The sequence below is a fragment of the Notechis scutatus genome, chromosome 6 (genome assembly GCF_049901735.1).
Source record: "Notechis scutatus isolate UNSWTSFEM ecotype Mainland chromosome 6, rNotScu1.2, whole genome shotgun sequence".
Classification (NCBI taxonomy): domain Eukaryota; kingdom Metazoa; phylum Chordata; class Lepidosauria; order Squamata; family Elapidae; genus Notechis; species Notechis scutatus.
Genome location: NC_142014.1, coordinates 41517232 through 41529387, shown reverse-complemented (window position 1 = coordinate 41529387; position 12156 = coordinate 41517232). Strand labels below are relative to the sequence as shown.

The 12156-nt window shown below is 38.5% G+C and overlaps 1 protein-coding gene across 3 annotated transcripts in view; it reads left to right on the top strand.

Moving 5' to 3' along the window:
* LIN7A (lin-7 cell polarity scaffold A) overlaps window positions 1–11598 on the top strand; it is a 31142-nt gene extending 19544 nt beyond the window's left edge. For 2 of the 3 annotated variants that reach the window (XM_087968037.1, XM_026667655.2), the window contains 3 exons: window positions 3109–3318; window positions 7147–7359; window positions 8695–11598. In XM_087968037.1, coding sequence (XP_087824163.1) covers window positions 3109–3318; window positions 7147–7359 — 423 coding nt within the window. In that variant the 3' untranslated portion in view covers window positions 8695–11598. Of the gene's footprint in view, window positions 1–3108; window positions 3319–7146; window positions 7360–7538; window positions 7594–8694 lie in introns of all 3 variants that reach the window. The other variant, XR_015750069.1, reaches the window with a different exon arrangement.
* Window positions 11599–12156: the final 558 nt, after the last annotated feature.

The window sequence follows — 12156 nt, the reverse complement described above, 5'->3', positions numbered from 1 at the left end:
TATAAGAACATTTAGACATCAGTGGCAGCCCAGAGTCTAGAACCAGTGTGCTCCTTCCCAGGTAACAATCATACCGGCAAGTTCAACATTTGTGCTAATCCTGTAGTTTAAGAAAAGAGAATGCTGTATATGGCCAAGAGGCTTATCGGGCATGGGTGAGGGGATGGAGTGGATTGGAGTCACCTTCCAATCAAAGCTTCCACTTACTTGCAATTAAATACTGACCATTAGCACTTATGACTAATTTCTCTAATAGATTCTACTTATGTAGTAGTATGGCCAAAACTATAAAGCTGCCAGTTTCAGAAGTGCTTAGCATGTATTTCCTCAACAGAAAAGCAGCAGAAACTCCTGAAGAATCTGATTTTAGGTTAAAATGCTATAAAGCAGTGGTGGCATTCAGCCGGTTTGCACTGGATCGGGCGAACCGGTAGCAAGAATTTGGCGTGGATCACCAAACTGGTAGTAAGTTCTGGCTGGCCACGCCCCAGACCCGGTCGCCCTCCTGCCCGATGCTCGCTTACCCACCCGCCTGACATTCACCTAAGATATTTCTTTCTTTTTTTTCCCTCCCGACAATCAGCTGTGCTGGGATTCCCCTTGCTGAGGCCCAGGAAGGCAAAAAATGGAGGGAGGAGCTCAGTCCCCCCCCCTCCATTGTTTGCCTTCCAGAGCCCCAGAGGAGCCTTAGGGGAGCAAAAATGCTCCCCAGAGGCTCCTCTGAGGCTAGGAAGCTCCAAAAAATGGGTGGGGGCAACAAAAAAGCAAAAAATGCCACACCTACCCAGTCACATGGCCACACCCACCAAGACACGCCCACAGAACCGGTAGTAAAAAAATTTGAACCACCACTGCTATAAAGGTCCTTATAAATGAGTGTAAGCTCTCTCCATCAAAAGAAATACTATTCTATGAAATAAATCTGAAATTTAGTTTGCATTGCACAGAAATAAAAATTAGTAACAAAATAGGTATTTCTTCAAGAAAACAGTTCCCTTGTTTACTATTGATAAAACTTGAATGAATTTCAAATAGGTGTGTGGGGGAGGGGGTGGGAAATATAAAATGCAACATTCGTAACTTAATACATACTACTCCAGAACAACCATTATGTGCAAGCAGAATAATAAATGTTACTCTTTTTTTCACACTACAGCCAGCATCAGAATTATATTAATTTTAAATTGAGATAAGCTATGGAGGAAAAATACTGAAGCCATATAGTATACTTAACATTAAATATATTGATTAAGATATTTAAGTAATATTCTTTCATTTGCTTATTGGGTAGATTTCTTTTATTCTAGAGCAGGGCTGTCAAATTCCTGGCCCACCAGCCAGATATGTCACATGTTGGCCACACCCATGCCCGGTTTAGCAAAGGGGGAAAAAGTCCTGATATGTCGCGTGACGCTGCTGTGACAACACGAGTTTGACACCCCTGTTCTAGAGGGAATTGACCTAATATAAATACTACAGATATTAATTTATTTGAGTCTAGAAAGATGTTTTTAAATTGTTTAACTTCATATAATATAGTGAAGTTAAAAATTATCACATGGCATACTTAAAATTCTCAAGAAGGTCTTCATTCTCGTTTCTTATTCATATGGAACAGGAGGATTGTACGGCTAAGATTCAATATTACAGTATTTCCTGGTTATTTCTGGGCTGTCTGCATTGCATTTTCCTTACGCATTTATGTCTGGCATGCATGATGACAAATTTTGCATGTTAACATATCCTGTATATATAACTAAAGTGTACATTCATGCTATCAAAATCCATCCATTAAATGCGATCCTAATGAAATTTAGCTATCCCTTTCCTCTAGGACAGGGGTAGGGAAACTTGGCTCTTTTATCATTTATGGACTTCAACTCCCAGAATTCCTGAGTGAGTCATAAAAGATTCCCCATCCCTGGCCTACTGGTTTTTCAGTTGTGGGGGAAATCAATTTTTGACTTGAATGAGACTGTTTAATATACAAATGTAGGACATATTCAGCTCAATACAGAAATTTAAACTGAACCAATTTGACTTTCAAATCATCAGATTAAATTCTATTAATTATTCAGATTGGATCAGAGCCTATCTTCACACCCTACTGCCTAGTCTCATATAGTTCAGTACATATGCTCTCTCCTGTTTAAATCAATGAAAGAGTTAATTGAGTATACTCTGTTTTATGTTTCAATAAGTCAAATTGCTCAGAAATGTGGTGCACTCTGATAAAAAGTTGCTATTTTCACAATTTAAATTTGTTTTCGAAAATTGCACTCCCCTCCCTAAAGTTAAATTAAATTAAAACCCCTATTCAGGTTGCGCTTCTACTGATCCTTTTAGCTACTGTTAAAATTTAAGAAACCTTTAACATTATGTTGACTATATGTACAAAGCTTTCATATTTTAAAAGATAATTAAACTTTATGATACTGCTGCATGTTCCACTGCAATATAAAGGACTCTAGTATGCATATGCCTCTTCAGCCTTAAGAATTGCTTTGATTTGCATCTCATTATTCTGCTTAACCAAGTATTCAATAAAAAGTTATTTTTAATTCAGAACGAAGAAAAGCATCTTTTGAAATCTGCTTACATTGGAAGCAAATGTGTTCAAAATAGCCAATAAGAATTAGAATACATATATACATACTAATCCTACCATTCCCTTTTCAGAAAAGGAAATTTATGTTGCAAGTATTAGTGTCTAGAGTGAATTGGGGATCACCTGCTAGAGAACATAGAATTATTTCCATTTCCCTGTAAAAGCTACTTACAGGTAAAAATCTAAAAACATCTAATGTTTACTCCTGAATTTCCCTTTCAAAAAATTCTTCCAAAAGTCCCACTGAGCCTATTGTACATGGAACTGAGACCTTGAGATTTAAGCATTCCGATCCTCAAAATAACACCACTGGGATATAACTGTATGCAGATGTCTTGGGTACAGCAATATTACATTTTATTAAAAAAAAATTTAATGAAGCAATTTAAAAAACAAATTTTAAAGCATCATTCTTATGAATACATATTTGAAACAAATGAGAAGAAGTCCTCCTAACTGTATTCATAATATGTTTAAAAAATGCACTTTCCCCCCCCTAGGCTACAGTTGCTGCATTTGCAGCTAGTGAAGGGCATTCTCACCCCCGAGTGGTAGAACTGCCAAAGACGGATGAAGGCCTTGGCTTTAACGTAATGGGAGGAAAAGAACAAAATTCTCCTATTTATATTTCTCGCATAATTCCTGGAGGAGTAGCTGAGAAGCATGGAGGACTCAAACGGGGAGACCAGCTGCTTTCTGTTAATGGAGTGGTAGGTGAACACACGCCGATTTTATTAATTCTGCTTATTAAACTGCTTCGGACTGGTGGGGGACGGAATCTGGATGACTACTGCAGTATTTTTGCTGTCTTCTAGTACTATCCAGAATTTTGTAACCCAGATCTGGCAGTTCTAGTGTGCATACAAAAGAATAAATGGGTACAAATGTGTTGCTTAAAAGTAACCACTTTCAGAAACCTTTGGAGAATTTTCTAGTCTCCCCTTGACATCTTAGTTTGCAAGTGGCTATTATTCAACAAGAAATCCAGAGGGAGGTTCCACCATGCAATTGCCCAAGTAGCGTATATTAGTACAGGTGAAACTCAAAAAATTAGAATATCGTGCAAAAGTTCGTTCATTTCAGTAATGCAACTTAAAAGGTGAAACTAATATATGAGATAGACTCATTACATGCAAAGCAAGATAGTTCAAGCCGTGATGTGTCATAATTGTGATGATTGTGGCTTACAGCTCATGAAAACCCCAAATCTGCAATCTCAGAAAATTAGAATATTACATGCCATCAATAAAACAAGGATTATAGAACAATATCAGACCTCTGAAAAGTATAAGCATGCAGATGTACTCAGTACTTGGTTTGGGCCCCTTTTGCAGCAATTATTGCCTCAATGTGGCGTGGCATGGAAGCTATCAGCCTGTGACACTGCTGAAGTGTTATGGAAGACCAGGATGCTTCAGTAGCGGCCTTCAGCTGTTCTTCATGGTTCGGTCTCATGTCTCTCATCTTTCTCTTGGCAATGCCCCATAGATTCTCTATGGGGTTCAGGTCAGGTGAGTTTGCTGGCCAATCAAGCACAGTAATCCCACGGTCATTGAACCAAGTTTTGGTGCTTTTGGCAGTGTGGGCAGGTGCAAGTCCTGCTGGAAAATGAAGTCAGCATCCCCATAAAGCTCGTCTGCGGAAGGAAGCATGAAGTGCTCCAAAATCTCCTGGTAGATGGCTGCGTTGACCCTGGACGTAATAAAGTACAGTGGACTAACACCAGCAGATGACATGGGTCCCCAAATCAACACAGACTGTGGAAACTTCTCACTGGACTTCAAGCATCTTGCAGTGTGAGCCTCTCCATTCTTCCTCCAGACTCTGGGTCCTTGGTTTCCAAATGAGATGCAAAAGTTGCTCTCATCAGAAAAGAGGACCTTGGACCACTGAGCGACAGACCAGTTCTTTTTTTCTTTAGCCCAGGTAAGGTGCTTCTGATGTTTGTTGTTCAGGAGTGGCTTGACAAGAGAAATACGACATTGGAAGCCCATGTCCAGGATCTGTCTGTGTGTGGTGGCTCTTGATGCACTGACTCCAGCCTCAGTCCACTCTTTGTGAAAGTCCCCAACACTTTTGAATGGCCTTTTCCAGACAATCCTCTCCAGGCTGAGGTCATTCCTGCTGCTTGTGCACCTTTTTCTTCCACACTTTTCCCTTCCACATAACTTTCTATTAATGTGCTTTGGTACAGCACTTTGGGAACATCCAACTTCTTTTGCAATGACCTTTTGAGGCTTTCCCTCCTTATGGAGGGTGTCAGTGATGGTTTTCTGCACAACTGTCAGGTCAGCAGTCTTTCCCATGATTGTGATTCCTACTGAACCAGACTGAGAGACCATTTAAAGGCTCAGGAACCCTTTGCAGGTCTTATGGCTTAATTAGCTGATTAGAGTGGGACACTTTGAGCCTAGAATATTGAACCTTTTCACAATATTCTAATTTTCTGAGATTGTGAATTTGGGGTTTTCATGAGCTGTAAGCCATAATCATCTCAACTATGACAAATCACGGCTTGAACTATCTTGTTTTGCATGTAATGAGTCTATCTCATATATTAGTTTCACCTTTTAAGTTGCATTACTGAAATAAATGAACTTTTGCACAATATTCTAATTTTTCGAGTTTCACCTGTATATGATTTTATTTATAGTTTAGTAGTTGAAATGAGTTTTTATTTCCAATACAGAAGGTATCATAGCAAAATGAAGACTGTCATCCTCTTTATCCATTGTACATAAGAAAAATGTTTTGCATACAGAAAGTGAAGCATGGCTATTGGCCATGTTATTAATGTTAAAAGCCTCCATCCCCTACCTTTTTCACAATAATGCTTTGATTATTGAACCAGCAAAGTCTGTCCACAAAGATTTTGCAAGTACTGGAATTCAAATGGCCTTAGTCTAACCCAGGCTCAGTTCATTGATGTTGAGAGATAGGAAGCATCAAACTTAAAAACTTCGATCGTGACAAGTCCCTAATTATACAAATGATTGATGTTAGCTTCAGATGCACATATTGATTTATTTATACATGGAGCTTTTGTATCTATATTCCTATACCAATGCTTCGAACTTTTACATATTGCAAATTGACAACTGAACTGCCAAACTGACAAAGAAACACAGATGATGCTCAAAGATGCACATGGTGGTTTATGCCTATCCCACACTGAACATGTTCTTGGTGCCGCTGCAAAGCATTGTCATTTTGCACCTTTTCTATGGCGCTTGTCCTATGGAATAGTGTCTCCTCTGAAATATGGATAGCCCAGACTCTGCTGGCCTTTTGGAAAGCTGGCTCCTCTCCAAGCATTAAAGTTAGGTTGTTAATGGGGGAGCTTTGGCAGGAGTGTGTGGTGTTTAATTTGGGGTTATGATAGTTCATGTGATTAGGACACTGAATCAAAAGACCACTAAGAGGTTGACAGCTTCAAAGTTTGAAACCCGGGAGTGAGCCACGTGACAGAATGAACTGCCATCAATTTGCCTTAGCTCCTGTCCACCTAGCAGTTCGAAAGCATGCAAATGCAAGTAGATAAATAGGTACCACGTTGGAGGGAAAATAATAGGCACATGAAAGGAGCCTCCTTGGACATCCTTGTGGCAACAGTGACATCACCAGCTAATTCTTTCAACCTGGAAGCCCCTTAGTAGGTGCTTCCAACACAGATATAGATGTAGTAGTAGAAGTGTTTAATGGTTGTGGTTTTACTGAGCTTCACTGCTGTTTTGGCTGATTTTTTCTTCCTGTAATGAAATTCTTTGTTATTATTTTGTTTGTAACTTAGATTTTATTGGCTAGAGGGGGAGCCATATAAGTAGGATAAATCAATATATCATGAATGAAGGTGAATATACATGTCCCAGGATAATGTTGCAGGATCCAGTCTGTACTTGGAAGGTGAGGGATTGATAGCACAAGCAAACAACCAACAACTTAATTGCCAGCTATCAGACTGAATCCTGCAAATAAATATATCACACATTTTTTCTACTTGGAGGATTTTGATGTTGCAGTTCCAGCTCGGCCGATTTTGCCTTTCTTTTTCCTTTCCCATTAAGAAAAGCAATAGCAATAACAATAGCCCTTAGACTTACATACTGTGCCACTTCACAGTGCTTTACAGCCCTCTCTAAATGGTTTTCAGTGTCAGTATATTGCCCCCAATAATGTGGATTCTCATTTACCAACTTCGGAAGGATGGAAGGCTGAGTCAACCTTGAGCCAGTAAGATTCAAACTGCCAAACTACTGGCAGCCGGCAGTCAGCAGAATTAACCTGCAGTACTGCATCCAAACTACTGCACCACTGAGGCTCTTAGCAACAGAATTATATAAATACACCTTACAGTAGCTACTTCCTTAGGGTCTGAAATGTTAGAGAGGGGGACAGGCTTAACTACAGATTCCAAAACTATAGTTGGGGAGGCCTAGTGGGACCAGGTTCACCCATGGTATAGTTTTTTTCTCTCTTACTCATAGTTCTAAAGCTGAAAGCCTCTTGCTTTTTGCTATTTTTAAACATTCCACAACCAGAGTGTGGAAGGAGAACATCATGAGAAAGCAGTGGAACTTCTGAAGGCTGCTAAAGACAGTGTGAAGTTGGTGGTGCGTTACACTCCCAAAGTTTTAGATGAGATGGAAGCTCGCTTTGAAAAACTGAGGACAGCTCGGCGCAGACAACAGCAACAGTTGTTAATTCAGCAGCAACAGCAGCAGCAAAATGCACAGCAGAATCATATGTCATAGGTGCGTGTTTATCTGCCTTATTTTCAACTGTTTTTTTCTTTAATTGAATTACTAGATGTTCAGCTGCCTCACTTACAGACACACATAATCCCCCATTTCCCAATGTCATAATTAATAAATAATTCAGTGACTAAAACATCTGTTTTTGATTTAATTGTTTATTCTGTTGTGTATAATAGGGGTCCCCAAACCCCAGTCCGTAGCCCATTGGGAACCAGTCCGCACAAGTGGCAGGTGAGCACAGGAAGCTCCATTTGCACAAGTGGCATGCGCATGCAAAAAAACATCCCCTCTGTTGTAAGGGGGAGTGGAGCAAATAATGCCATGTGTACTATGACATTATTGTGAAAATGATGCAAATCATGTTATTTGTGTCCATTCAGTGATGCAGCTCATGCCAATTATATAATTCATGTTATTTGTTCAATGATTTCATAATATCCATCTTGATAGGAAAGCTTATACTAGCTGCCTATACCAGGGGTGTCAAACTCAAGGCCCAGGGGCCAGATCCAGCCCATGGGGTACTTAGATCTCACCCATGGGGCCACTCTGGAAACAGTGAAGGACCGGCCCATGGTGCCATTGACAGCGAAAAGCCTGTTTTCACTGGCAAAGCACTTGGGCCACCACAGGCACCTCCAACACAAGTGATGTCAAGCTGGCCACGCCCACCCTGATCATACACACACCGGCCCCTGAGATAAAACACAACCCTGATGCAACACTCAATGAAATCGAGTTTGATACATCTGGCCTATACAGTCTAAATCCAGGCATTATAGTGCTTTAAAAAAATATAATTGTTTCTAATATTAAGCTGATACTGCTAATTTTTATGCATATCTATTTTGCTTTTAGATTCACAATTACAACTATAATTATAAGAGCTTTTTAAAATTAAACCACGATTTTCAATTACATGTAATCCCCATTTTAATTCCACCTTCATTATTTTTATAAGCAACTCAAGGCAGCAAACAAATAATATTTCTTCCTTCTCCTATTTTCACCACAACCACAATCCTGTTAGGTAAATTGGTCTGAGAGAGAGTGATTGGCCCAAAATCAGCCAGCTGGCTTTTATGCCTAACCTGGGACTGGAACTGTTAGCTTCTAGGCGGATGCCTTAATCATTAGACCAAACTATATGATATATTAAAATTAATAATAAAAAAAGAATTGCTCTAATTACTACTGCAGTACTGCCAGATGTTTTGTAAAGTTAGCCAATACATGCATTTAAAAATAATAATAATGAGAAATTAAAGCAATTGAGAATGTCAGTCCATTTATGCTTTTGACGGTTTATATACTTTTGTTGTTTAATTATAGATGGCTATCAAGAAAGACTTTCTAAACCAAGAATGTAACAACTTAATAGCAAAGCTCTGCTTTGTATTCCAACTTTACAATAAAGAGCAACAGCAACTGTGTTCACCAGCAAATTGTGCAAAATTACAATAAGAACAGTTTGGGAAGTCAGCAGCATAATAAACTCTTCATGTGATTTTTCCCAGAATTGAAGTCCTAGGATGAAAAAGGTTTATTTGAGTCTTTTGTATGGTAAAGTTCTCATGATGACAACTTGTTAACAAAATTCAAGAATATTCTGAGAAATCACATTCATTATGTATGTGTGTTTGGCCCAATTCTGTATCCTTTGCAATGAAACTCAAATGAGAATTTGCCAAAAAAGTGTAAGATGGGCAAATGGATTCCATATCTGCATGTTATTATCTTGCATAATAGTTTCCTTCACAATCATATAGAGTTGTTGCATCCAAATTATCATAATTTTCCATTTTTCCTTCTCCATAATTTTCTTTTTCCTAAAGTGACAATTGTTTGTTGATTAGTCAATTGAACTGATGAGGTGTGGAATGGAAAGGAGATTATTAATTACTTGTAGAGTGATTACTTATCAACTCATGGGTGGTAGGTGCTATCCTAAAGTAATAATCCATATTCCCTCTTACATAAGAATATGTAAGGGAGAAATGGTGATAGTAAGAAGGAATTATGATGTTTCTGCTGCAGTGCAAACTATGTCACAAGTTTAAACTGTTTGAAACATATGTGATTTCATACATGTGTATGATTCTGACCTGAAACCTACATATTTCAAACAGTTTAAACTTGTGGTATAGTTTGAACTGAAGCAGAAACATCATCATTTCCAGTCAGAAGACTAAAGACAATTCCAAATTGTCTTTAGTCTTCTGACTGGAAATTCTGGAAATTTCAGTTATAATACACTTGGTGAGTGTTTGATTGGAGATAACTGCTATACTTTTGAGACAATCCTACAGAACTCAAGAAGACTTAGTTTTGAATAAATACACATAGTAGGCCAGGAGTGGTGCAGTGGCCTAGAGGTAGAGCTCTCGCCTCACAATCAGTAGGCTGTGAATTCAGTCCTTGGTAGAGGCAGATATTTCTCTCTGCCAATGAGAATATATCTGCTGAACAAAACTCTGCATTGGCAACAGGAAGAGCATCTGGCCATTAAACACTCTGCTAGCTCCATTCAGTTGCCCAGATTCCACCCCGCAGGGGATTATAGGGTCATTAAAAGATGATGATGATGGTGATGATGATGACAACGTAGTAGGCCAGGCCACGTAATCACACTTAGCCTTAAGGTAAGATTTTTTTTTTGTCACAGAAATGAATGTATTCATCATCGAGGCACTATGCATCACTTCTGGATTTCCGGCATGCCCATTACCAGAAAGAGGCTTGAGGGGTAATCTTTCCAGCTAATAAATGGGCCATGGTGAATTTGAGATGCAAGACAAAGTGAAGCTATGCGGTGGCCTAAATCCACTTCTTTATAAGTGGGTTGTGTCCCCTTCGCTTCAAAGGGTTGCTTCAAGCTTATGACACTAGCAAAGTTAATCAGCCTTTTCACAATTGGATAACCTCACCCTGTGGTATTAGAGTGCAAGTCATATGCAAAAGTTATGCAGATGTAATCAATTAATTAATCAAGTCATCAAGTAAAATGTCTTTGGTTTGATGGAGTCCTTATTTGTATGCCATTCCATTTGTAGATAAAATTCTTATTCCTGGAGAATAATACCAGGAACAAGTTTAATTCTATCTTTTATGACAGTAAAATTAGAAAACTGTATTTTTGAACATAGGCATTCCTATTGTATCTATCATAGTTATATCACTGAATCTAAACTAATTATACAGTATATTGATAAGATATATTACGAGAGATACTGTTATCTAATATATATGCATATGTTGTCAGAATATATTTGTTTCAGATGTAGGTTCTATACTTAGTATATTGCAAACATTTTTGAGATGATGTTGAAATAACTAATGGTATCTCACAATTTTATCTATTTTTGCAATATATTTATTTCTGATGTTGTTAGATTTAGTACTAAAACATATAGCAGAAACTTCTTTTTGTGTAACAATGCAGCTTTCCCAATGTGGTATGCTTTAGATGTGTTTGCATTACAAGTCCCAAAATTTCTGGCTAATATGGCTACAGGTCCTTTGGAATTCTGGAAGAGACAATCTTAGCTTTTCTAGAAGGCACCACCTTGTGTGACTTAGCATACAGGACTCGTGTGCATATTACAGCTGGATAATTGATTTAAACAAAGCTCTATTATTATTAACTAATTTTATTGTCAAAGTGAGAAGCTATGTGCACCAAAGAGGCACAAATGTTTGTGATGTAATGTTAACTTTAGTTAAGTAAATGAGTTCAATATCTGACTCCATTCATAGGTATACAATTCAATTATTTACGTTATGCATACTGTCACTGACTTAGTTGGATATGTAGCAATACATTTTTAGCAACAATATTAAAATCATTTGCACGAAGTCAGTTGGATTAAATCATTTCAATACCCTCTATCAGGGGTGGGTTTCTACCGGTTCTGTCCACCTCTGTAGAACCAGTAGCTCTGAAGAGCAGCAGACATAGAACCAGTTCTATGTCTGCTGATGTTTTTGCCCATCTGCCACCTGGGCTCTTACCTGATCTTTATTTCCTGGTTTTTCAACTTCAGCTGCCAAACGAGGCACAGCTGCAGTTTAAAAAGCAGGAAAAGAGGGTTGTTTCAAAGGCTACTTCTCTGCACGCAGCGTGCTGATGACGATTTTCAGGCGTGCACTCGCAGCTTACAGGGAAGCACATCATAAATCACCGAACATTGTAAACCCCAAACCGGTAGTTAACCCTGTCGTATCCCACCCCTGCCCTCTATACATTGTCAGCTATCCCTATTTCCTTTTCTAAGGAAAAAAAATTCTGTTGCAATGTTACAAGAATCCCTGTTCTACCCAGCAGAGCAAAACAAATGAAGTCACAGGAATTGAAAAGTCCTAATAAATAATGAAGAAAGTTAGGAAACCATAGCCCAACAATTCTAGAGAAGATTACACAGAACATAGAAGTGACATTCAAATACTTTTGCACATTTTTCTTGTTCTTGCCTTATGTCATAGACTCCTGTTCGGTCTGGGAAGGCCAATTTCTATGTGCTCTTGTTTTTGTAGGGACAGACTTGGTGTCATATTATTTACTGACTGTGTGAGAACTAATTCTTAATACCAATAACATGCAGGACAATGTTTTTATTGTTGCCCCAGGAACTAATAACACTATATTTGTCAGTTTGTGAGAATAAAATGTATCTTTCAAATCCTTCCCATCCCTTTGTTGACTGAAAATCAATACCTGATGTTTGATTTGAACCTTTCCTCTTAGAACTAAGTCAATCAGTAGTTCAGATGAAAATTCAGAACATCGGGTTCTCT